This window comes from Geotrypetes seraphini, chromosome 4 (assembly GCF_902459505.1).
Source record: "Geotrypetes seraphini chromosome 4, aGeoSer1.1, whole genome shotgun sequence".
Taxonomy (NCBI): Eukaryota; Metazoa; Chordata; class Amphibia; order Gymnophiona; family Dermophiidae; genus Geotrypetes; species Geotrypetes seraphini.
Window position 1 is genome coordinate 322,879,441 of NC_047087.1, and position 27,192 is coordinate 322,906,632.

The 27,192-nt window shown below is 41.8% G+C and overlaps 1 protein-coding gene across 1 annotated transcript in view; it reads left to right on the forward strand.

Annotated features, from left to right (window-relative positions):
- DMBT1 (deleted in malignant brain tumors 1) overlaps positions 1-27,192 on the forward strand; it is a 572,499-nt gene that overhangs the window by 314,949 nt on the left and 230,358 nt on the right. Inside the window, exons 32-34 of the mRNA XM_033942984.1 lie at positions 3,802-3,828; positions 12,986-13,000; positions 15,684-15,697. Coding sequence (XP_033798875.1) covers positions 3,802-3,828; positions 12,986-13,000; positions 15,684-15,697 — 56 coding nt within the window. The remainder of the gene's footprint in view (positions 1-3,801; positions 3,829-12,985; positions 13,001-15,683; positions 15,698-27,192) is intronic.

A 27,192-nucleotide genomic window follows, 5' to 3' on the forward strand; every position in this document is an offset into this window, starting at 1 on the left:
CTTTTTTAAGACACGGAGCCCAGAACTGTACACAGTATTCAAGGTGTGGCCGTACCATAGAGTGATACAAGGTTATTATAACATTACCTTTTGGTTCAGCAGCTGAGAATTCAGAAGCTATTAGGTTGAAAACACACAAAAAAATGTACATAAGTTTCAATTATAAATACATGGAAACATAATTGATGAATGGGGAAAATGACAAATTAACTTAGTCAGCCCAGATATTTCTGTCCATACAACTAGAGAAACATCCCACTGTATAGCAGAATCACTTGTCATATATCACGCCTTATCCAAGTCCGTTTGGTTCTCTACCTGCCAAGTCTCCCACCTTGGGAATCCATCTTCTGCTGACTTCTGCAACTCCCGCCCAAGGCAGCAGATTAAAGAGATTTGTTACCCTGCATTTGCAGGGCAAGCAGCTGTAGCAGCAGCTCCTTCGGCCGTTCTGTAAGCAGCCTCCGGGCTCTCTGACCTGCACTTCCTCTTTCCTCTTACCGAAGTATCTACCTTGCTTGGTCGTTCACCACGACATCCTACTCTTCCAACTCTCCGAAATAGGCATAAGCTCCACAGTTCTGGATTGGTTCTCGAAATTCCTACGCTTCCGCTCCTACACCATTAACACTAACGGTTCCTCATCCCCCGCCTGGAAGCCAAAATGTGGAGTCCCTCAAGGCTCACCCCTCTCCCCTATCCTTTTCAACATCTACATGTCCTCTCTGAAACTCCTTCATTTATCCCCACTAGAAACTCTCTACTCCTACGCCGATGACATCCTCATCCTCCTCGAAACCGACTCGAACCTCTCGAACCTCGCTGAGAACATTTCCACATGTATTATGAACCTCCAATCCTGGGCCCAATCTGTACAAATGAAACTGAATGAATCCAAAACCAAACTACTTTGGCTCGGCCCAACCTTAGACCATTTACCCACCTCCATCCCTCTATCTTCCGGCCCCACTCTTCAGCTTGAGTTCTCAAGCAAAGTCCTTGGCATCATCTTAGATTCCTCTCTCTCCTTCAACGATCACCTCAACTCCCTAGTAAAAAAATGCTTCTTTAGCCTCCATATGTTGAGGAAAGTAAGATCCTGCTTTCATCATTCTCATTTCGCCATCCTCGTTCAATCCACCATCCTTTCTAGACTGGACTACTGCAACTCCATCTATATAAGCCTAACAAAGAAAAACCTCCATAGACTTCAGCTAATTCAAAACGCCGCGGCCAAGCTTATTTTCGCAAAAGGCAAGTTCGACCACGTTTCCCCACTCCTCTCCAAGCTTCACTGGCTCCCAGTTTACTCCAGAGTCCTCTATAAATGTGCCTGCATAGCCTTCAAGATTCTACATGGCGTCCTTCCTCCTGTTATCCCACTCTTCTGGAACTCCTCAAACCCGCTCTCGACTAGATCCTCCCAAAAACTGAAACTATCTTTCCCTTCTATAAAAGGTATATCCCGCGCAGGAAAACTTGGAACATCCCTCCCCTTTAGAACCACAGAACTCTGGAACAACCTTACATCCCCGCTCAGAAATTCTAGCTCCTTCCAATCCTTCCGCAAACACTTGAAAACTTGGCTCTTTTCAAAAACCTAATCACCTCCCGTGCTCCAGTATCCTATCCCCCTCTATCTCCTCAGTCCCTCTCCTATATCCTTTCCTTGTAGTTCCTTTCCTCTCAACCTCTGTAAACCGTGCCGAGCTCTGCGCACGCGGAGATGGTGCGGTATACAAACCTAAGGTTTAGTTTAGTTTAGTTTAGTTTATCCTGAGTTTGCACCAAGGAACTGCATTTTATAGCAAACAAAAAAAGGGAACTTGGAAAGGGGGGAAGAGCGAAGCAGGGGATAAATGGAGTGACTAATAATAGAAGCTGCAATATTGATGTATTACCCTATACTATTTGTACATGCTGATAACTCCATGTAATAGGTAACATGTTTTGCCCCACATAGTTATGCCATATGTAACCTGCCTAGAACTCCGATTTGTGAGGATTCAGCAGGATATAAGATTAAAACATGATGAAAATGGAAGAGAAACAACTTAACTGTGGGAAAAACATCTGAGCAAGTGTGTATTTTCCACCTCCCAAACCTCCAAATTCTGGGTTATCATAAGGAAATTATGAATTAAAATAAAGAAAGAGAAAAGAGGAAGAGGCAAGAGGCAAAAAGGGTAGAGAGGAAGCAGTGGGGGAGAAGATGGGATGGATACATATAAAGGAGAGAGGGAAGGCAGAGTCTGGGAAAAGGGAGGAAAGGAGAGACTGGGACAGATTCTGAGCAGATGCTGGTAAAAGGGGGGAGAAAATACGACAAATACTAGTGAAGAGGAGAGGAAGCAGCTAGAGGTAGATGTGAGATAAGGGAGAATTGCAGAGGGAGGAACTGGGAAAGGGTACATGATGTTAGACAAATGATGAGTAAGAGAAATGGTAGATGCTGGAAAAGCAGAGCAATAGAGGAGGGGCAGAGGACATGAAGTGAAAGAGGAAGAGGCAAATGGAAAGGAAGGTGGGGGAGAGAGCCCCAAAATATAAGAAAAGCTGAGGAGAATTGAGAATAAATGTTAATGAAGGGAAAAGAGATGGAAGCTTAGAAAAGGAATGAGAATGGAGGGATCGGACCAAGGGTAAAACAGAGGCTATGGTTGATGGAGAGTCAGAATGAATTCATGGCTTCGGTCTTTACTGATCCAGTGGTGTAGTAGAGGGGGCAGGGGGCCTTCATGGGTACCAGCATCCCTCCTCCCTTCCGCCCCCTGTTTCTTCCCACTCCTGCCACTGCCACCCACATGCCCCTTCCCTTCCTCCGTACCTCTAGTTGATTGCCATGAGTAACAACTTCAATATGCGCCTTGTGACCATGTCGGCTCGCACTGACGTCATGCATAGGAAGTGGCATCAGAGGGAGAGGACACAGTCACGAGGAGCACGTTGAAGTTGTTGGCCTCAGCAGTGAATGGGAGGGGAAGGGAAGGGGGGTGCATGTGCGACAGGAGGGGCAGAGATGAGGGTGGGGGAGGGATGCCACCGCCCCAGGTGCTTCTAACCCTTGCTACACCATTGAAGAGATCTACCTGAACAGGAAATGGTTTTCAAGTGTGATGATGCGGAGGAACTGATAGAAATCTCGGTATATCTGGAAGATATATTTAGCCAAATCAACAAGCTAAAAATTTATAAATCGCCAGGACCGGATGGTATACATCCCAGGGTACTAAAAGAACTGGAACATGAAATTGCTGACCTGCTGTTAGTGATCTGTAACCTGTTGTTAAAATCATCTGTAGTACCTAAAGTCTTTTTCATTTGAAAGGAAGCTCTGAAAAGAGAGGGCATAGGATGAAGTTAAGAGGTGATAGGCTCAGGAATAATCTAAGGAAATACGTTTTTACAGAAAGGGTGGCAGATGCGTGGAACAGTCTTCCAGAAGAGGTGGTGAATTCAAGAAAGTGTGGGACAGGAATGTGGGATGTCTTAAGGAGAGGAAGAGATAGTGGATGCTGCGGATGGGCAGACTGGATGGGCCATTTGGCCTTTATTTGCCATCAGTTTCTATGTAAGGGAAGAGGAAAGGATGTAACACTAACCCCTCTTTTACAAACCCACACTAGTGGCTGCCCCGAAGTCAGTGTGTAGTAAGAGGGGTGGGGGGCAGTCTATTCTGGGTGCCATGTTGGTGGGAGCACCAGTACCTCTCTTCCTCTCTTCCCTCCTGCTCCTTCCCCGCCACTACCACACACAGGCACACGCCCTTCCCTTCTACCTCTTTAATGTTCACAGCATGAGCAGCAACCCGACCTACTTCTCATGCCAGCATCAGCTCTTCCTCTGACATCTCTTCCTAGACCCGTGCCCAGGAAGTGACATCAGAGGAAGAGCCGATGCTGGGGTTGCTGCTTGTGCTGTGAACGTTAAAGAGGAACAAGGGAAAGGACAGATGAGGGTGGGGGCAGATAATTTGCCTCTTTGCAGGGGAGGGGCACCTCTCACCCTCACTATGCCACTGCCGAAGCCCATAGAGATTGAAAGGGGAAACCAGTGTAATTGAATGAACAGAAGGGCTACATGGGCAAAATGTTTGACGCCACTGAGCAGTTTGGCAGGAATATTATGCAAAGTCCGGAGATGCTTAAATAGGTGCCCAGAAAGATCTGCATAGGCAACATTGTAGCACTCAAGTAGCTGCAACTTTGACACATCAAAATAGCTCCACAGGTAGTGTAGGTTTGTAACGAATGGCAAGTCTAGATTTGATAACAGTAAAGATTGTTTCTGAAAAGAAAGAGACAGGACCAGATGGTTTCCTAAGTAACAGAAGGAGGTCACAGGGGTAGTTGAGATATTAAATAAATCTAAAGGGCTGGGGTAAGTGACATGTCATCCAGACTAGCAACAGCTTTCTGTGGATTTAGTACCAACTTATGTTGAGAGACAGAATTATAGAGGAAAAAGATCGATGTTAAGAGGGAAAACAAGCTAAATATCATCAGCATGGAAATAACATTGACATTGACATTGAATAAGAGAGGCCAAAGGACTCAAGAAAATACTGAAAATCAAAGGTGACCCTCTGGCACCCAAAAAGGAAGTATGAACAAGGCCTGTGAACAAGGCCTGTGAACTTCAATAAGATATTTTGCTCAACATTTCATATTCTGCTCTTTAATTTCTCTTCTCCTCCCTGTTTCTTACTTAAAAAAACAAAAAAAGCACAAAAAAATAAAACCCTTCTCTTTCCTCTGTTAAATCTTATTTCCTCTTCCTCTTCATAGGAATAAGGGTAAGACTTTATTAACTCTAATTAAATCCTGGTGCCTGTGGCTCAGGGTAACTAAAGTAGGGAAAATCCTGTTATAAATCCTGTGTTTTAGGGTAGCCACTGATTTGTTATAGAACCTGCATTTCTGTTTAAAATACTGTGTTTTAGGTGGTATAGAGCCTATATTTCTGACTTACTAGTTTTAGCCATTGTGTCTGATTAGGTGGAGAAGGGAGGGGCTCTGTTTTACTTCTAAGGTTAATTGCATTATCTTTGGGACATTGCTGTGAACAAGGCTGCCCTGTGAACTTCAATAAGATAAGTTGCTCAACATTTCATATTCTGCTCTTTTCACTGGTTTTCAGCATTATATCTGCTTAATTTCTCTTCTCCTCCCTGTTTCTTACTTAAAAAAAGCAAAAAAAGCACAAAAAAATAAACCCTTCTCTTTCCTCTGTTAAATCTTATTTCCTCTTCCTCTTCATAGGAATAAGGTAAGACTTATAGTCCCACCATATATAGAGACCCAAATAATCAGGACTACTCAAATCAAGTCACTTCACAACCAATTAAGATGACCTTTATTCTATGCAATCACTGTGGCGCTTTAATTCCAAGACATACTATTTGGAGGCTTAAGGCTTGCCCCATCTGTCTTCAACTTGCTAGTATTAAGGAGGAGCTCTGCAAACTTAAACAGGAATTGAATACAATTAAAGCAGCTTTCATCACTCCACAAAATCATACCAACTTACCACCTCTACCTCAAAGAATAAAACAGCCCAGGAATAAATGGGTCACAGTAGGCTCAGGAAGACTGCGACATGTAACACAGAAACATCCACCTTCACAAATATTACCTCTACAGAATTCCTTCGCTCCACTAGTGCACTGCAATACTCAAGAAAACAGAAGGGAGGTGGGACTGGAACCAATGAAGGTAACTCAAGAAAGCAAGCACACCTTAAACACAAATAAAAAGGCCAAAAAAACTATTACTGTTGGGGGATTCCATCATCAGAGGCATTAACCTTGGAACACAAGGCGAGGAGACCAAAATAGTGAAATGTCTTCCAGGATCCTCAGCTACCAGGAGTTCCAGGCAAATACAGACTATAATTAAGGAAGAAACTAAGGATTTTTACACTGATGTTGTCATCCATCTGGGAACAAATGACCTGGCCAACAACTCCACACTTGCAGCATAGAAAGCTTTTTGGGAGCTTGGTGAGGGCGTGAAACCTTTTGTAAACACTTTAGTTTTTTCTGAAATACTGCCTGCATATGGAAAGGGAGAGCAAAGAGTGAAAAACACAGAAGACTTTAATAGATGGCTCAAAGCCTGGTGTCATCAAGAAGGCTTCAGGTACATAGGAGGATGGGGAAATACATGGAAGGAAGCTATATTGCACTGATGGGCTACATATTACTACAGCAGGAAAAAGAAACCTTGCAGAGAAATTTAGACAATATTTTTCTAGGCATTTAAACTAGAAGGTGGGGGTGCTGTATGTATGAAGGACAATTATAGAGACCACCCCCGGCAAAAGAAAAGATGTGATGGTAGTAAAGACTGCAACATAAGCAATATCAGCAACTCATTTCTTAGTATTGCAACGGAAAGTGAAATGAAACAAAAATCCATACAAAAAAGGAGATTATCGCTGAAAAATAGCTGGAAAGCGATGACCACAAATGTTCGCAGTCTAAGCAACAAAGTTCATGATCTGCAAGCCCTGATGTTAGAGGCAGATCTAGATATTGTCGCTATCACAGAGACATGGTTCAGTGAATCACATGGATGGGATGCAAACATACCAGGATATAATCTTTCTAGGAAGGACAGAGATGGTCAAAAAGGTGGAGGAGTAGCTCTCTATGTAAAGATCAATATCAAAGCGACCGAAATGCAAGGGACCTGGGGAGAGGAAGAAGCGATATGGATTGCTCTGAAAAGAGAAGATGGAACTTCTATCTATGTGGGTGTAGTCTACAGACCTCCGACTCAATGCAGCAAATTGATAAGGATCTGATTGTGGATATCCAAAAGTTTGGAAGGAAAGAGGAGGTTCTGCTGTTGGGAGATTTCAACCTGCCGGATGCGGACTGGAATGTTCCGTCTGCAGAATCGGAAAGAAGTAGGGAGATTGTGGTTGCCTTTCAAGAGGCTCTGCTCAGACAAATGGTGACAGAACCCACAAGGGAAAAAGCGATATTGGATCTGGTCCTCACAAATGGAGAGTATCTCTAATGTTCGAGTGGGTGCTCACCAGGGAAGTAGCAATCATCAAACGGTTTGGTTTGATATAACGGCTAAAGTGGAGAGCGGCCGCACGATACTTAAAGTCCTAGATTTCAAATGTACGGACTTTAATGCTATGGGAGAGTACCTGAAGAAAGAGCTGTTAGGATGGGAGGACATAAGAGAAGTGGAAAGACAGTGGTCTAAGCTGAAAGGAGCGATAAAAATGGCTACGGACCTTTATGTGAAGAAAATCAATAAAAACAAGAGAAAAAGGAAGCCAATATGGTTCTCCAACCTAGTGGCTGAGAAAATAAAGGCGAAAGAGTTGGCGTTCGTGAAATATATAAAAAACCAAGAAGAGGAGAGCAGAAAGGACTACAGGGTGAAACTGAAAGAAGCCAAGAGAGAGATACGTCTGGAGAAAGCACAGGCAGAAGAACAAATGGCTAAAAATGTAAAAAAGGGAGACAAAAATTTTTTCAGATATATTAGTGAAAGGAGGAAGATGAAAAATGGAATTGCTAGGCTAAAAGATGCTGGGAACCAATATGTGGAAAGTGATGAGGAGAAAGCAAATGTGCTAAACAAATACTTCTGTTCTGTGTTCACAGAAGAAAATTCTGGAGAAGGACCGAGATTGTCTAGCAAAGTTACACGAGAAAATGGAGTAGATTCTGTGCCGTTCACGGAGGAGGGTGTTTATGAGCAACTTGAAAAACTGAAGGTGGACAAAGCAATGGGACCAGACGGGATCCATCCCAGGATACTAAGGGAGCTCAGAGAGGTTCTGGCGAGTCCTATTAAAGACTTGTTCAACAAATCTCTGGAGACGGGAGTGATTCCTGGGGATTGGAGGAGAGCGGATGTGGTCCCTATTCATAAAAGTGGTCACAGGGATGAAGTAGGAAACTACAGGCCGGTGAGCCTCACTTCAGTTGTTGGAAAAATAATGGAAGTTTTGCTGAAAGAAAGGATAGTGTACTTCCTTGAATCTAATGGGTTACAGGATCCGAGGCAACATGGCTTTACAAAAGGTAAATCGTGCCAAACGAACCTGATTGAATTTTTTGATTGGGTGACCAGAGAGCTGGATCGAGGACATATGCTAGATGTAATTTACTTGGATTTCAGCAAAGCCTTTGATACAGTTCCTCATAGGAGGCTGTTGAACAAACTTGAAGGGCTGAAGTTAGGACCCAAAGTGGTGAACTGGGTCAGAAACTGGCTGTCGGACAGACGCCAGAGGGTTGTGGTTAATGGAAGTCGCTTGAAGGAAGGAAAGGTGAGTAGTGGAGTCCCTCAGGGATCAGTGCTGGGGCCAATCCTGTTCAATATGTTTGTGAGTGACATTGCTGAAAGGATAGAAGGAAAAGTGTGCCTTTTTGCAGATGATACCAAGATTTGTAACAGAGTAGACACCGAAGAGGGAGTGGAAAATATGAAAAAGGATCTGCAAAACTTAGAGGAATGGTCTATTGCCTGGCAACTAAAATTCAATGCAAAGAAATGCAGAGTAATGCATTTGAGGATTAATAATAGGAAGGAACCGTATATGCTGGGAGGAGAGAAGCTGATATGCACGGACGGGGAGAGGGACCTTGGGGTGATAGTGTCCGAAGATCTAAAGGCGAAAAAACAGTGTGACAAGGCAGTGGCTGCTGCCAGAAGGATGCTGGGCTGTATAAAGAGAGGCATAGTCAGTAGAAGGAAGAAGGTGTTGATGCCCCTTTACAGGTCATTGGTGAGGCCCCACTTGGAGTATTGTGTTCAGTTTTGGAGACCGTATCTGGCGAAAGACGTAAGAAGACTTGAGGCGGTCCAGAGGAGGGCGACGAAAATGATAGGAGGCTTGCGCCAGAAGACGTATGAGGAGAGACTGGAAGCCCTGAATATGTATACCCTAGAGGAAAGGAGAGACAGGGGAGATATGATTCAGACGTTCAAATACTTGAAGGGTATTAACGTAGAACAAAATCTTTTTCAGAGAAAGGAAAATGGTAAAACCAGAGGACATAATTTGAGGTTGAGGGGTGGTAGATTCAAAGGCAATGTTAGGAAATTCTACTTTACGGAGAGGGTGGTGGATGCCTGGAATGCTCTCCCGAGAGAGGTGGTGGAGAGTAAAACTGTGACTGAGTTCAAAGAAGCGTGGGATGAACACAAAGGATCTAGAATCAGAAAATAATATTAAATATTGAACTAAGGCCAGTACTGGGCAGACTTGCATGGTCTGTGTCTGTATATGGCCGTTTGGTGGAGGATGGGCTGGGGAGGGCTTCAATGGTTGGGAGGGTGTAGGTGGGCTGGAGTAAGTCTTAACAGAGATTTCGGCAGTTGGAACCCAAGCACAGTACAGGGTAAAGCTTTGGATTCTTGTCCAGAAATAGCTAAGAAGAAAAAATTAAAAAATTTAAATTGAATTAGGTTGGGCAGACTGGATGGACCATTCGGGTCTTTATCTGCCATCATCTACTATGTTACTATGAAAAGCTACAGTCGTGCAAGAAATGATGCCACGGAAAATTAGCACTGACTGCTAAAAGCTGTTCTGACGTTCTCCAGATAGTATTTGGCTACCAGCCTGGACACTGCTTGCAGCCGTTATCTACTCAGTGCTGGAGTACAGACCAGTGATGAATATGAGGTATAGAAAACCTGTAGTGACCAGCATTTAAAACAACACAGGCTAAATATAGGGGGGGGGGGATTTGTAAGCCCTCTAGGGATAGAAAAATATCTAACGAACCTGAAAGTAAATTGTACTGAACTAGTGAGAAAGGTGCGAGCTAAATCCAGATCCCTCTCCCTATCATACGCAGACCGAGAAAGTACATGAAAGAGTTCACCGTGCACAGAAACATAGCACTTTCTTACCTAGAGGTTATCAGCTCTTACCCTCCCTTTGCTACCAAGTGACAGTGGGGAAGGTTTCAACTTGTTCTGATGAAAGTTTTATCGAAGAGATGTCAAAGTACCTGAGCAGATAACACTGGCAACTTCATAATGGTCACAGTTGTGCTGCTTCCACCCACTGTGTGGACACAGCCAGATGTAGGATTCATTGCCTGCACAGTTGATATCATCCAGCAAAATATTTCCATTTCCTTCCCCAAAATAGGCTCTTTCGAGAACTGATTCAGCTGCTCCACAGCCCAGCTGTCTGCACACCACCTCGGCATCAGGTTTATCCCAGTCATCGTCGCACACTGTCCCCCATTCTCCATCAAAGAAAATTTCCACACGGCCCGCACAACTGTTCCCACCATTGGCCAAGCGCAATTGTAGCTGAGACTCTAAAATCACAAACAAGCAGAATGGTTAGTGCAATGGATTGAGAACTTTGGGAACTCGTTTCGAGTCCCACTGTGACTTCTTGTGATCCTTGGCAACTCATTTAATCCTCCATTGCCCCTGGTAGAAAGATTGCGAGTCGCCTAGGGACAAAGAAAGAACCTACAGTAGCTGTCAGATCTGGGTTCATTGCATGCCATGATATCAGAGTTACAATAATCTATCTAAGTCATTACCAAAGACAGCACAAGAATCCTATGGCAAGGTGAATTGAGAATAGAGGAAAGTGAATGCATTTGTCGTAGTTTGAAAAGGCTTCTAGAGACATTAGCAATCTCTTTATAGAAGGATAATGTTTGGTCAAGGATGACTCTAAGGATTTTTACAAAGTCTCTAAAAGGGACACTGAGTTTGATGAGGGAGGGGAAGAGGATGTCATAAGGTGCACAGAGAAGATAACAGCGACAGATCTGAAGGAGTCCAGTTTCATGTGGTTGGCAGACAGTTCCTCCAGACATTTATTTATCTTTCACATCTATATCCCACATTGTCTGTATTGAATCTAAGCAGATCACATGAGGAAACAGAAGATGAGGAATGTAGTGGAACAAGAAGTGCTGTGTCATCATCTTAGATAATGAAGCTAAAGCCTAGGACTGAATTAGTAAAGTTAGAAGTGAGAAAAATGTGTTGACTAGAACAGACTCTAGAGGCAAGAGATAAGAGGTTTAGCAAATGCAGAGACAGAAGAACAATTAGTAAGTGAACCGAAACAATTAGCCATTTGGAAAGAAACATAGAAACGATGGCAGATAAAGGCCAAATGGCCCATCTAGTCTGCCCATCTGCAGTAACCATTATCTCTTTCTCTCTCCGAGAGATCTTACGTGCCTATCCCAGGCCCTCTTGAATTCAGACACAGTCTCTGTTTTCACCATCTCTTCTGGGAGACTGTTCCATGCATCTACCACCCTTTCTGTAAAAAAGTATTTCTTTAGATTACTCCAGAGCCTATCACTTCTTAACTTCATCCTATGCCCTCTCCTTGCAGAGATTCCTTTCAGATTAAAGAGACTTGACTCATGTGCATTTACATTACATAGGTATTTAAACATCTCTATCATAACTCCCCTCTCCCACATTTCCTCCAAAGTATACAGATTGAGATCTTTAAGTCTGTCCCCATACGCCTTTTGACGAAGACCACGCACCATTTTAGTAGCCTTCCTCTGGACCAACTCCATCTTTTGTATATCTTTTTGAAGGTGCGGCCTCCAGAATTGTACACAATATTCTAAATGAGGTCTCACCAGAGTCTTATACAGAGGCATCAATACCTCCTTTTTCCTACTGGCCAAACCTCTTCCTATGCACCCTAGCATCCTTCTAGCTTTCACTGTCACCTTTTCAACCTATTTGGCCACCTTAAGATCATCACATACAATCACACCCAAGCCCCACTCTTCTGTCGTGCACATAAGTTCTTCACCTCCTAAACTGTGCCGTTCCCTCTGGTTTTTGCAGCCCAAATGCATAACCTTGCATTTTATAGCATTAAATTTTAGCTGCCAATTTTCAAACCATTCTTCAAGCTTCGCCAGGTCTTTCTTCATGTTTTTTTTCACACCATCCGGCGTGTCTACTCTTTTGCAGATTTTGATATCATCCACAAAGAGGTAAATCTTGCCTGACAACCTTTCAGCAATATCGTTTACAAAAATGTTAAAAAGAACAGGCCCAAGAACAGAACCTTGAGGCACACCACTAGTAACATCCCTTTCCTCAGAGCGATCTCCATTGATAGGTCAGATTTATGTTGGTCTTCCAGTTATTTCTCTTAAATATTGCAATCAGAATTTTGACATCAGCCTGTAGATCTGATCATGTGACTCCATTGCTCAAGAAATACCACTGGTTGCCCATTAAATACCATATTCAACACAAGACTCTAACTCTGGCATTTAAAGCTCTTCGTATAAGTCTTCCGCAAACCTTATTATTCCTTACAATACGTCTCATTTGCTTCGTTTATCTTTGGCTTACCAATTATCAATTCCACCTGTTCACATGTCTAGACTTGTCCTGCTTAGCTTCTACCTTGTGAGTTGTTTAGGCCTTTGGGAAGATCACATTAAACAAGGTTAGCTTTAGATATAATCCTCTTTTCATGCCCTGTGTGTTATTTCGTATTGTAGGAACACAATGGCCTGTTTATGGAAGATTCTTTTTCACGGCACAGAAAAAGAACATGGGAAGAGAAGAGGTGGGTGTAGGGAAAAGCTCAGTCTTGACCAGGTTCAGTTTCATCGAGGCAGCAACGTCAGACAAGCAGCCTAAGATCTGGGCCTAGATTTCTAGTGAAATTTCTGATGTAGAAAGGTAGATGTGGAAGTCATCTGCATAAAGATGGCACCAAAAAGATAGGAGAATAGGTTTAAGAACCAAGGGACAAAAATATAGAGAGAAGAGATCCTAAAACTGAGCCCTGAGGTTATAATAATAATAATAACAGTTTATATACCGCAGGACCGTGAAGTTCTATGCGGTTTACAATGATTAGAAGATGCTACAAATTGAGTGGAACTTACATAGTTGGAGATTAGAGGCTAACAGTTTAAGAGATCAGTTGTTATGGGAGAGACTGAGATGGAAGATTGTGCAGATCAGCTACCTAGGTACTTCAGGAACAGGTATGTTTTTAGGTGTTTTCTAAATTCACCATAGTTATTTGCGTGCGTAATTAGTTTTTCCAGGTCTTTGCCCCATAATGCTGCTTGATAAGAGAGAAGATGTTGATGGTGTCTTTTAAATTTACATCCTCTAACTGGTGGGGAGATTAACTTCAGGTGTGCACTTCTCTTATGTCTATTGGTTGAGAAGGTGAAGAGGTCAGTTATATATTTAGGAGCTAGGGTTACCAAATTTTACTTTAGTAAAATCTGGACCCCTAGACCCACCCCCAAGCCTGCCCAGTTCCACCCATCCCCGCCCCGTTATGCCCCAGTCCCGCCCCCAATCCCACCCTAGCCCCACCAAAGCCCTGCCCCTGCTGCCTGCTTTCTTCAGGCAGGAGGGCATCCACACATGAACAGATGCCCTCCTGCCTGACAATTTCGAGGAAGGTTTTCAAAACTCGGACAAAGTGTCGGGTTTTGAAAAGTCGTCGGGACCCCCGGACATGTCCTCGAAAAGGAAGACATGTCCGAGGAAATCCAGACGTCTGGTAACCCTATCTGAGGTACACCAACTGATAGTGGGACTGTGGTGGACAAGAAACCACCAGAGCATACACTAACAAGTGTAATTCGAGAGAAAAGAAGAAACCCAAGACAGAACAGAGCTCCCAAATCCAAGTGAGAACAGCATATCAAGGAGTAGGTGGTGATCAACAGTGTCAAAAGCAGCAATAGATCTTTGGCATATTTGGCAGCTATGTGGGATAAACAAGCTAGTACTTATATATCAATCTCTACTTCTTATTTAGTTTTTAGAAAATTGTTGAAAACTCACCTGTTCGGGAAATATTTTGACTAATTTATTATGATCTTGCTACGAATGGTTAGTATCTCAGTTGTTAACTGCAAAGAACCATAATACAAGCAGATCAAGTCCAAGCTTACCTGTTGGAGTAGGTTCAGAGCCCTTGGCAATACCTACAATGGAAAGAGTAGATGCATTATATGAAGGGTCTCCTCCATGGTAGGATTTGGGATTCAATGGACTCTGCAAATTCACTACAGATAGAAACTAAGGGGGAAATTCTAGAAACAGTGCCTAACTTAGGTGCTGGTAGGTCCCCTACTGGTGCCTAAGTTCATTAACAAAAGCCATTAAAAATAACAAAAAAACAAACAAACCCACAACGTTAAAGCACCTACTGGCGCCTAAATAATATGTGCTGAAATCGTACCTATGTAGGCGCTTTAGGCTGCCTAACGCCACTGTGAGCATTGCTAACACCAGAAGTGTCATTAGACAGCCTAAAGTGGCAACGCAGACGCGATTGACAACAAAGATAGGCGCCAGAAATGTAGGCCCGGAAAACCTACATTTCCAGCACCTATCTTTCAAAGAGGTGCAATTCTCTATAGGGCACTGATATTGGCCTCTTTGAATGAGTTCCTACCAGAAAGACCAGGGAGAGAGTGTTGGTCATGCCTATGGATAAATTGCCCCAACAAAATACCCCTGTAACACAAAAGTCCTTGGCATTTCTTCTTTCTGCTTCCCTATCTGTCCTGGCCAGCATCTCTCCTCTGTATCCCTGTTCAGCATCTATGTTCTTAGTGTCCCTATCCACCCCCTTTCCAGAATTTCCTGTGTCCCCACCTCTATTCTTACTCCATGCCCAGCTTCTCTTGTTAGTGCTCTTTCATTCCCCTTCTTCCAACACCCCGGGTCCAGATATTCTCCCTCTCTATCCCCTGCACCCCTCCCATGGTCTGGCATATCTCCCTCTCTCCATCAGAGAAGGAGAGATGCTGGACCCACAGTTTCACCCTCTGCCTCCAACCTGGTCTTTGTCTCTTCCTTCCTCCAAATTAGTCTTTGTATTAGCCCTGTCACTTCATTATTCATTGATCCATTATTCATTGATCCATTATTCATTGATCCATTATTCATTGATCCAAAGTCCGCCTCATCTATGATCTCAAAAAATACGACCATGTTAGCCCCTACTACACCAAACTCCATTGGCTTCCAGTAGAGGCAAGGATCATCTTTAAGTTCTCCTGCCTCTGTTTCAAAACTCTTTCAAAAATCTACTTGTCTGAGCACCTTGAAATAGCAGGCCCCTCTCGCACACGAAACGCCCACCTATTCACCTTTCCCTCCCTAAAAGGCTGCCTCTACAAGAGATTCATTGATAGAACCCTAGCATTCCAAGCGGGCAAATGGAACAATTGCCTTACCGCCCTCATCTCCAACTCCCCGCCCTACCACCTGTTCAGGAAGTCACTAAAAACCTACCTCTTCGACAAATTCCGCTAACGCTGCCTTCCCTCCTTCCCTGCACCCTCCTGACCTCGACATGCCTCCATTCCCTCTGACTACGCCCCCCTCCCAAGCCACTATGGCCTCTCTTTCTCAATCTCTGTTTTATCTAATTGCCCTGACTTTTCATTGCCTCCATTATAACATGTAACTCCACTATAACATGTAACATCGCTATATACGTACTGTCTCTTCCTTAGTATATGCCTTTTTATTACTGCTATTTATGTAACTTCGCTGTAAATGTAACAACACTGTAATATGTATCATCGCTGTAAATGTACAGTCTCTTCTATTGTTAACCGCATTGAACTTCCATGGTATTGCGGTATACAAGAATAAAGTTATTATTATTATTATTATTATTTTTTAAAATAGAATCTTCACTTCAAGTCAAAACTTCAATTTTAATCCAATTTCAAAAATAACCCTTAACTTAATTTTTTCTTGATTGTAGTAACCTAATCAAGAATAAATTAAGATAAGGGTTAGACAGTAAGGGGACTAATTTAAAGAAAGCTGCACATGAGGTCAGACTGACTCTTGAAAATGATCTCATCTAAGGTAGGAGTGTTATGGTATGTGCAGCCAAGGGTCCCTCCTTGTGTGTGCGACTAGCAAGTTAGTTACTTCTTCAATTAAAGGCCTGGGTGGAGCTGAGTTTTCTCCTGCTTCCTCCTGAAGTAGAGATAGTCTTCTGCTAAGCGAAGCCTTTCAGGGAGTGAATTTCACGTGTGGGGTCTACTCCAGAGAAGGCTCACTGGCGAGTGTGATGTCCTTCGGAGAGGGTATGGTTAGGGATATTACTTGGGAGGACCTTAGTGACCTTGAAGGTGTGTAGAAGGAGGTCTTGTTCTTCCGGTACTCTGGACCATTTCCTTTGAGGGCCATGAAGATCAGACAAAGTTTTAAATGTCGTACTGGTAGCCAGTATTATATATCGTACTGGTAGCCAGTATTAAATTTTTGCAAAGCTGGTGTGATGTGATCACGTTGCTTACAACCTTCCATTAGTCTTGCTACTGCATTCTCAATTGGTTGAAACTGGTGCAGAACCTTTACATTCAGACCAGTATAGCGGGCATTACAGTAATCCAGTCTTCATGCTATCACGGCATGCTCAACTGAGACCAGACTTGCCTTCTCAGTGTAAGGAGAGAGGCTGCGCAGGTGTTGCAAATGATAGAAGCAACTCATGAAGGTTGCTTGGGGAATGTTATGTTTTATTAAACATGTAGGGCTGAATGTAGTAAACTGTGCCAAAATATAGAGGCTGGGAAAAATCAGGGCACTGCAGGACAAGCACCATTTATAGAACAGCATCTAATGGGGATTCGCACTCCCAACTTTGAGCACGTCACTGGAATTCTATATTACGGAGCCCATCGCCCCTCCATGATCACACCCAATTTTGGGCTTTAGGTGTACGACATTATAGAATAACATGGGTAAACTCTAATTGATTTTTAATGTAAATTGGCAGATTCTTCATAAGAACATAAGAACATAAGTAGTCGCCTCCGCCAGGGCAGACCAGAGGTCCATCCCGCCCAGCGGTCCACTCACGCGGCGGCCCATCAGGCATATTGCCTGAGCAGCAGTCCCTGACTAATTTTATACCTACCTCTACATTTATCTCTAAACCTTCCACTGCTCTTATCTGTATCCCTCAATCCCTTTGTCCTCCAGGAACCTATCCAGGTCTTCCTTGAAACCCTGTACTGTGCTATTTCCTATCACGGCCTCCGGAAGGGTGTTCCATGTGTCCATCACCCTCTGTGTGAAAAAAAATTTCCTTGCGTTTGTTCTAAACCTGTCCCCCTTCAATTTCATCGAGTGGCCCCTTGTTTTTGTGGTTTCTTTCAAATTGAAAAATCTGTCCTTGTCAACCTTTTCGATGCCCCTCAGGATCTTGAAGGTCTCTATCATGTCTCTATCATGTCTCTATCATGTCTCTATCATGTCTCCTCTGAGTCTTCAATTCGGTTGTGCGCATATCCAGGATCACTCGCAATTTTGGGTGCCATATAGAGAACCAAGGGGTTAATGGGAAACAAAGCCAACTTTCTATGATATTCGTCTCTCCCACTCCGTATCTGTTTAGGGAAGGTTAAAGGATGTCAGTGAAAGATTTGCCTGCATAACCTCCGCCCAAAGAACAGACGCTCCTTGTATCAGCACTAAAACTCCTCTAATCCCCTGCCTTGGAGAGTTTCTTCCATAGATGTTTGGAGAGAGGTAATGCAGTTTAAAGAATAAGCACAGGCCACACAGTCCTAAACCTCATGCCAATGGGTGAGGGTTGACATATTGAAATCCCAAATGACAGTCATAGCATCCCTGCAAATTACAAAAAACGGGCATATTATTAATGCTGCAAGCTGGGCCCACCCTCCTGATATACAGGAGATGCTTTTGTGATGACCAATAACCTTTTTCTTCTGGACTTACCTGCACATACCACACCCACATGTTTCTCTCCAGCACAGGCATACGATGTAGACACATTATAAGGACAGTCCAACAAAGAGGATTCATTTCCTGTACACTGTACATCATACATCAGGAAGGCCCCTTCTCCAGGCCCAAAATAGGAGAGCTGTGGAGAGCCTTCCAGTGCACAGCCCAGCTCTCTGCACACAACCTCTGCATCATCCATGTCCCAGGAATCGTTACAGACTGCTCCCCAAGACCCATCTACAAAAACCTCAACACGGCCCTTGCATTTATCCCCTCCGTCGGCCAATCTCAGCAGCGCCACTGATTCTAGGAAGAGAGAAAGAGTTTCTGCATTAGCAAATGGATAACATCTCATGGCACTCACCTGATTTCCATACTCCAGTCTAGGAGGGATCATTTGCACTGGCACAATCTTTTGATAAATGCAAATACACTTATACTGGTGGCAGAGGGTGCTCATGGACATATGAGGAGTTTCATGCCAGGGGAACTAAAGGGGGCTCTTAGAATCACCTAATCAAAGCAGGGTATGAAATGAACATGATGTTCTCAAGTTTACACAGCACAGCTGCCACTAGCATTAAAGTTTCAGATATACAGACTTTATTTAATTTAATTACTACAGATTTATAGATTAATCAATTATGTGAGCAATGAACAAAATTCAAATAATAATGATAAAAAAGCAATAGAAATATAGGCTGGGTTTTACTAAACAGTGCTTGAGGTTTTTAGCACAGGCTGGCAAAATAAATGCTCCGAAACACCTATGAGTGTCAGAGTGTTTACCTCACCGACCCACGCTAAAAACTTCTAGCACTGTTTAGTTAAAGGAGACCATAGATAGATAATCAAGAATCCTGACAAAAATTATCTACAAACCATATAGATAGGACTAAATTTTAAATATGGCACCTTAAAAAAACTGCTCAGCGCTGTTCTATAAACAGCATGTAAAGTTAGTCCCAGCTTATAGAAGTGCAAAGCTTTGATATGGTGACCAAGAAATAAACTGAGTGCCCTTAGTATGGACCCTAAAATGTGACTGACTGGGTTTTGAAGTGGTTGACTGGAAGGTAACAGAGGGTAGTGATAAATGAAATTCTAAAAAAGGGTTTTTAACAAGGATCAGTTCTTGGCCTGGTTCTTTTCAATATTTTTGTAAGGAATATTGCATAATAATAATAATAATTTTATTCTTCTATACCGCCAAAGCCATAGTTGTTCGAGGCGGTTTACAACAAGAAGAGCTGGACAATCAGCCAATCAGTCACAATGAAAGACATCGAGTACAACATGTAAGAAGGTGATAGAGCTAGTCAGAGAAATAGTCACAATGTAGAGTCAGTAGAATACAGAGATAAGGCTTGAAGAGTTCTTAGGTTACAAATCAGTTAAACAAGTTTGTTTTTACTAGTTTTCTAAAACTAAGATAGGATGAGGAGTGCTTAATGATGTTTCCCAGCCAATCGTTCTGTTGAGCTGCTTGGAAAGCAAGAGTTCTGTCCAGGTATCTTTCATATCGGCAAGTTTTTATTGTGTAACTTGGCTTTGAAGGCGACTTTCATGATGTTTGGTGGGCAACAGTCTAATTTGCAGTAGGAATCAACATATTTCGAATAAAATTTGCAGAATTGTTGCCAGGTGGGAATAGAAAAATTATTCCTAAGTTCGTCTTTGTGTTGAGCAACTGGGTAGTTCAAATGGTTGGTTGTGGAGACCAATAGATTACATCTTAGGTTGTTGATTTTGTTGTTAAAAAATTCAGCCAGAGCATCGGCTGATGGTGGGGAGTTTATGATGGGGCGGGAAAAGACCTGTATATCATGTTTGGAGAGCCAATTTTTTGTACATAAAAATTTGTGCGTTTATAGTTATTAGTTTTTATATTCTTTTAATTTTTGTCTCGAATTCACTCTCCCTTTGCTATCTACTGATTTCAGCTATTGTCTTTCAAGTTTTCGTAACTCCCGTTTCGCTGTTCCTAACTCAGCATCAAACCAACCTTCCAAGTTTTTTTTTCTCATTTTTCTTAATTTGATGGGGGCCATTATTTTTAATATCTGTGTGCTCGAATTGGTCCAGGAATCTACAGAAGGGTTGTCTGCTAAGGTTTGCCTTTTTTGCGGATGACACCAAAATCTGCAATAGGATAGACAACCTCACAATAGGTGTGACAGCCTTGCGAGACTTCACAAAGTCTTGCAAGGCTGCTGCATGAAGTCTCAGGAGCCATCTTGAAAATCTTCAGAGCAGCAGTGGCGGCTATAGCAGCAGGGGCAGGAAAAAGTTAGGTTCTTTCTTGCCCCTAAAGAGGCCATTAGACCACCAGGGATGTTAAGGTAGTGCATTGGAGGGGGGAGAAGGAATGGATGCTAGAGCATGGAGGGATGCATAGATGGATGGATACCAGAGCATGGAGGGAGGAATGGAGCGATGGATAGATGCCAGAGCAGGGAGGGAGGGATGGATGAATGCCAGAGCAGGGAGGGATCTTTTATAAATAATCTAATGTGTACACCTTTTTTTCCAGTGAGTTACAAAGAATTTGTAACTCACTGGCGTACCCTTAGCGAAGCTACTTTGAACGAGCTAGCACCAATAAAAACAAAAAACAAAATCTGTAGACCTTCAGACAAATGGTTCGACGCCGAACTTCTCCATTTAAAAAGACAATGCAGACACCTCGAAAGAATATGGAAAAAACAGAAACAAGACCAAACAAAAGTAGCATGGAGAATCCAAATCAAACAATATAATATCAAACTAAAGGAAAAAAGGAAAGCATACTACTCCAAACTAATAGGCACTGAAAACCCAGACTCAAAAATACTCTTCAATATTGTAAGAAAACTCACGGACACCAAACCTTTCCTAGCTACTCAAGGAAACCAATCTCCTTCAGCCCACCAATTAGCAGACTACTTCAAGCACAAAATCACCAATATCAGATCCACATTCAACAATTCACTAACCCTCCTCGATGAGATTACAACAACACCAACAATAGATGAAGCCATAGTAGCTGACAGAACCTGGACTAACTTCCCCAAAGTACAATGGAACGACATGACTCGACTATACAACAAATATAGTAAAACTTCTTGTGACCTAAACAGCTGCCCATCGTACCTGCTAACAACCGCATCCATCAAGTTCAAAGCTAACCTCATGAACTGGCTACAATCCACGTTCACAGATGGTCACTTCCCACCAGAACTAGGCGAGATTATTATCACCCCCATACCGAAAGATCCCAAAGCTCCAAACAATAATCCAGCCAACCACAGACCCATCGCTTCAATCCCATTATATATCAAACTACAAGAAGGTCTTGTAGCACAATACCTCACCAACTACTTAGAAGACCACAACATACTACACCCATCACAATCAGGATTCAGAAAAAACCACAGCACAGAGACACTACTTGTATCTCTAATGGATATAGCCCACCAACACCTCAGCAAAGGGAACAGGATACTACTTATCCAACTAGATCTTTCAGCAGCTTTCGACCTAGTGGATCACAACATACTACTCCAGATACTAGAAGCCATAGGGATCACAGGTTTGGTACTCAACTGGTTCCAAGGCTTCCTTAAAACTAGAACTTATAAAGTAAAGACAAAAGACCACATATCTGACCCTTGGTCAAACCCCTGTGGAGTACCACAAGGATCTCCATTATCACCCATACTTTTCAACCTCTACGTATCCTCACTGGGCACCACTCTAGACTCCCTAAATATAGTCTCATTCAGCTACGCAGACGACATAACAATCCTTCTCCCCTTCAATACCCAAGACCCCAACTCATCAGGACGACTGAAAAAAACTCTGGAAACGGTAGAAACATGGATGACCAACCACAAACTGAAACTGAACACGGATAAAACCAAATTCCTGCTGCTAGAAAAAGACAAAGAACCTACCTTAACTGATCTGATGACAAATGCAATCACATACCCAATACAGCCAGCACTCAAAATCCTGGGAGTAACGATAGACAGGAGATGCACAATGCAGACTCATACTAACAAAACCATCCAAAAAGCCTTCTACACCATGCGCAACCTGCGAAAAATAAGAAAATTCTTTGACAAAATACAATACAGGATCTTAGTCCAATCACTTGTACTAGGACTTGTAGACTACTGCAACAGCCTTTACCTACCCTGCCCCGCTTACATGACCAAACAATTACAGACAGTACAGAACACAGCACTCAGACTTATCTACTCGCTAGGAAAATACGATCACATCACTAATGCCTATCTCGACTCACACTGGCTACCGATACAAGCAAGAACTCAATTCAAACTATACTGTCTATTATTCAAAGCACTAAACGGAACAGCACCTCTCTACCTAAACAGCCGCCTAACCCGAAACCTCTCAACTAGAGTAAGGAGAACCCAGACCCCATTCACCTACCCCTCACTCAAAGGCACAAAACGCAAAAAGCTATATGACAACCTACTTGCTACACAGGCCGCGAAAATTGACCCCATCATATCCAAGCTGCTGACCACAACTACGGACTACAAAGCGTTTCGAAAAGATATAAAAACCATACTATTCAAAAAACATATTCCAATATTATAATCTACCATCATCTTCTCCCCCTTCATAACCTCCTGCAACTCACAACCAACTGCAATCTCGTCCCCATAGGCAACAGCTAATCTAGTAGCAACGGGCGAAAAGCCAATTCATATCTAGAAACAGTTTCCCCAAATACCGAAAAATCAGATATAAAAACCTAGGAACAGACGATCTTTTTGGTAACATAAGATTATGCTTTGTAATGTTATGTAATGTAACATAAGGTTATGCGTTGTAATATAACATAAGGTTATGCCTTGTAATATCATGTAATGTAAGTTATGCAATGTATTGGAATAATAAGGTAAAATAACATAAAATAACTCTACGTAAAGTCTTGTAAAGTTATGTAAAATAAATTATGTAAGATAAATTATGTAAACTTAATGTAAGATAAATTATGTAAACTTAATGCAAGTTATGCAAGCACGGTAAGGATAATGTAAAGTAACACAAAGTAACACCACGTAAAGTTATGTAAAGTTATGTACGAAAAGTTATGTAAAGTTAGGTATGCAAAGTTTGTAAAGTTATACAAATAATTGTATTGTCATCGCCTGGAAATGACCAGCCATATTCTAATGTAATCCGCTTAGAACCGCAAGGCACAAGCGGAATAGAAATCACTAATGTAATGTAATGTAATGTAATGTAAATCGCTTAGCAAATTAAATTAAGCGATTCAATAAGTTAAAAATAAACTTGAAACTTAAACTTGAAACTTGAAGGATGAATGGGTGCCAGAGCATGAAGGGAGGGAGGGGTAGATAGATGGCTTCCAGAGCATGGAGAGATGGATACATGGACGCTAGAACAAGGAGGAAGGTGGATGGATGTCAAGGCAGGGAGGAATGGAACAATTGAGTGATGGATGGATGGATGCCAGAGTAGGGAGGGATGGATGGATGGATGAATGCCAGAGCATGGAGGAAGGGAGTGATGGGTAGATGGATGCCAGAGAAGGGAGGGAAGGATGGATGCCAGAGAAGGGAGGGAAGGATGGATGCCAAAGGAGGGAGGGATGGAAGGATTCCAGAGAAGAGAGGGAGGGAGGGATGCCAGAGGAGGGAGGGACCAAAAGAGCCAGAGCAGGGAGGGAGGCCAGCTGATCAGAGCATGGATCCAAGTTTCCAAGTTTCCAAGTTTATTAAATGTCTTGATTTATCGCCTATTCACATTTCTAGGCGATGTACAAATTGATTAATATATCATTTACAATAAATACAAATACAAAAAAAAAAAAAAAAAAAATTAAACCTTAAATGGGATTTAACTAACAATACTAAGACATAAGGAAAATTATTTAATTCGAGGGTTACATACAGTCATTATGTTTAAAAATTCAAGGAAAATACATTAGGATGGGTAGACAATAAATTCAAAGAATTAGCTTGACAAAGCAGAGAGATTTAGTCATTAGTAGACTTAATCATTAAATGCATCTATAAATAAGAAGCTTTTAAGAAGAGCTTTAAATTTTCCTAAATTTTTTTCTAGTCTTAGGTAGAGTGGGAGGTTATTCCAGGACTGAGGGGCTGTTATAGAGAAGATTGTGGTACGTCTTGTATTGATGACTTTCAATGAGGGGATTGCTAAGAGATGTTGATCCTGTGATCTGAGAGATCTAGAAGAAGTATACGGTATTAATACTCTATAGATAAAGGCAGGAGTTTTAGATTCTAAAGTTTTATGTGTAAGTAGGCATTGTTTGTAAATGATACGGTGTGCGACCGGAAGCCAATGTGCTTTCTTGAGTAAAGGTGACACATGGTCAAATTTTTTAGCATTATATATAATTTTAATGGAGGCGTTCTGTATTATCTGTAATCGTCTAATTTCTTTTTGTGGCAAACCAATAAATAGTGAATTGCAATAGTCGAGTTTGGAAATTACAAGAGAATGAAGTAGGATATTCAGAGATTGAGTACATAAAAATTTTGATATAGATCGAATCTGACGGAGTCTGTAAAAGGTTGACTTGACCACTTGGCTTATATGGTCATGAAAAGATAATTTGTTGTCGAATATTACTCCTAAGATCCTAATGTTTTTGGCTATTTGCAAAGGAATACCCTTAATAGATATAGGAAAGGAAAGTGTTTCGTCTTCTTTCCATGGAAAGAACATAGTGTTAGTTTTCTGGATGTTTAAAGATAATTTATTATTTTCAAGCCAATATTGGATTTGATCCAGTTTGTCATTAATTATTACTATTTCATTTGGATTTTTGGTATTAATTGGGTGTAATAATTGTATATCATCTGCATACGCGAATACTGTAAATCCTATGGACTGACATAATGTCATCAAAGGAGCTAAGAAAATATTAAATAGAATAGGCGATAATATTGATCCTTGTGGGATTCCATAGGGAAGTGAATAGCTTTTTGATGTTGAATCGTTGAATGAGACAGTTGAAGAACGGTTATTGAAGTACGATTGAAACCAGAGCAGAACTTGGTCGGTTAAACCGATTGTCTTAAGTCTATTTATTAAAAGACAGTGATCAATAGTGTCGAATGCAGATGATAAATCAAGGGAAATCAAGATAACAGATGAGTGGTGATCTAAGTGATAAATTAAAGACGTAGTCATACCAATTAGTGAGTGTTCCGTAGAATGATTTTGTCTAAATCCTGTTTGGTTTGGGTGCAAGATGTTGGTTTTTTCGATGTATTCTGTTAGTTGGTTAAATACAATTTTTTCAATTGTTTTAGCTAAAAATGGAATATTAGCAATTGGTCTGTAATTAGTTTTAATTTCTGATCCTATTTTTTGATCTTTGATAACTGGTCGTATCGTAGATTTTTTCCAGTCTGAGGGCACTTTACTTTGTTGTAAACTGCATTTGATTAAAGTGTGTATATAGGGACCAAATATTGAAAAGTATTTCTTGAGAATGATGGGGGAAATTGATTCATTGAATGTTCCTTTATGATTAATGGTTTTGATGATCAATTCTAGTTCCTTAAGACTGGGAATTTTAAATTGAGAGCATTTTGAGGTGAGTGATAAACTAGTTTCATGATCTAATGAGGTTATAGATTGTTGTTGAGATGAGAAGCTATTTCTTATTTTTTTAATCTTATCCATGAAACTATCTGCTAATTCTTGCGCAGTTGGCTGAGATTTAATATCCTGTGAAAAATTTTTAGATTGATGACTAATTGATTTTAAAATATTATATAGAACTGATGAGTTTTTAGCCTGAGTGATTTGTTTAGAGTAATATTTCGATTTAGCCTGTATTATTTTTTCCCTAAAGTAATTTGCATGGTCTTTAAATTTTGAAAGATTTAGTGGTTTTTTGTCTTTTCTCCATTTTCGCTCCAGTGAACGTAGTTGTTTTTTGATTAGGGCTAATTCTGGGCTAAACCAAGGATTGGTATTCTGGCGTGCTGAAATATTTTGGTGAGAGGAGAGAAATGCCAGGAGAAGGGATGGGAAGGGAAGGAGACAGAGATGCTAGGGGAAAGGAAAGGATGGAGATAGAGATATGGGTTGTGGGGGGATCAACCAGAGTATATGAAAATACAGCAGAAACAGAACTGGACAAACTAGGAGCTCTTTATCTGCTGTTGAATTTTATAGTTCTATAAGTAAATAAAAAAGAACAGAGATTAGGCAATACCTGAGCAGATGACACTGGCCGCTTTACTAGGATAACAATTGAATGATATGAGTTCCCGATGCAAGCACTCCCAGAGGAACAGTTCATTGCCTTCACAAACCACATCAACCAGAAGAATTCTTCCTTCACCCTCTCCAAAATAGGCATCTTTGGGAGCATCAAGTGCTGGTCCACAGCCCAATTGTCTGCACACAACTTCAGCATCATCCATATCCCACAAGTCATCGCACACCGTCCCCCAGACTCTTCCATAGTAAAGCTCAACCCGACCTGAACATTGATCCCAACCATCCACGAGCAGCAGTTCTGGCAGATACTCTGAAAAGACAGAAACAGCGTCTACACTCAGTGAAAGATTGACCAGATTCTACATAGGGCAGCGAGATTTCAGCGCTGAAATCTGGGATCCGTGTGCAAATTAATTAGCTAATGAGCCAATTAACATAGAAACATAGAAACCTGATGGCAGATACCATCTAGTCTGCCCATCCACAGTAACCATTATCTCTTTCTCTCTCCGAGAGATCCCACGTGCCTATCCCAGGCCCTTTTGAATTCAGACCCAGTCTCTATCTCCACCACCTCTTCTGGGAGACTGTTCCACACGTCTACCACCCTTTCTGTAAAAAATTATTTCCTTAGATTACTCCGGAGCCTCTCACCTCCTAACTTCATCCTATGCCCTCTCATTGCAGAGTTTCCTTTCAAATGAAAGAGATTCGACTCATGCGCATTTACGTTACGTAGGTATTTAAACATCTCTATCACATCTCCCCTCTCCCGCCTCTCTTCTAAACGAATCGTGTTGAGTTGTCCTTTTACCACATAATAAATTCATCCTTGTACACACCACTGGCTGATTTGGTTTTCGTCTCCTTCACTGTTGTGTTGTTTTAAGGATCTAAGCGTAATATTTTCAATTTGACAAAAACTTTCTTGACTTTAATTTACATACTCATCTATATTCAGCGAAGAGTCTAGTATCACTCCAAGAATTTTAATATGTGACTAAAGAGGAATTTCTGCAGCCTAGTCCCTCCTCTCAGAGGGTGAAGGTGAGCACTATAGGGATACTGTAGGTATAAAATCTTTGTTCTCGGGATGGTGAAGGGGGTACTTGGGAGATTACAGGGGTAAAATCTCTGCTCTTAGGATGGTGTAGGAGGGTACTGTGGACATACTGTAGCA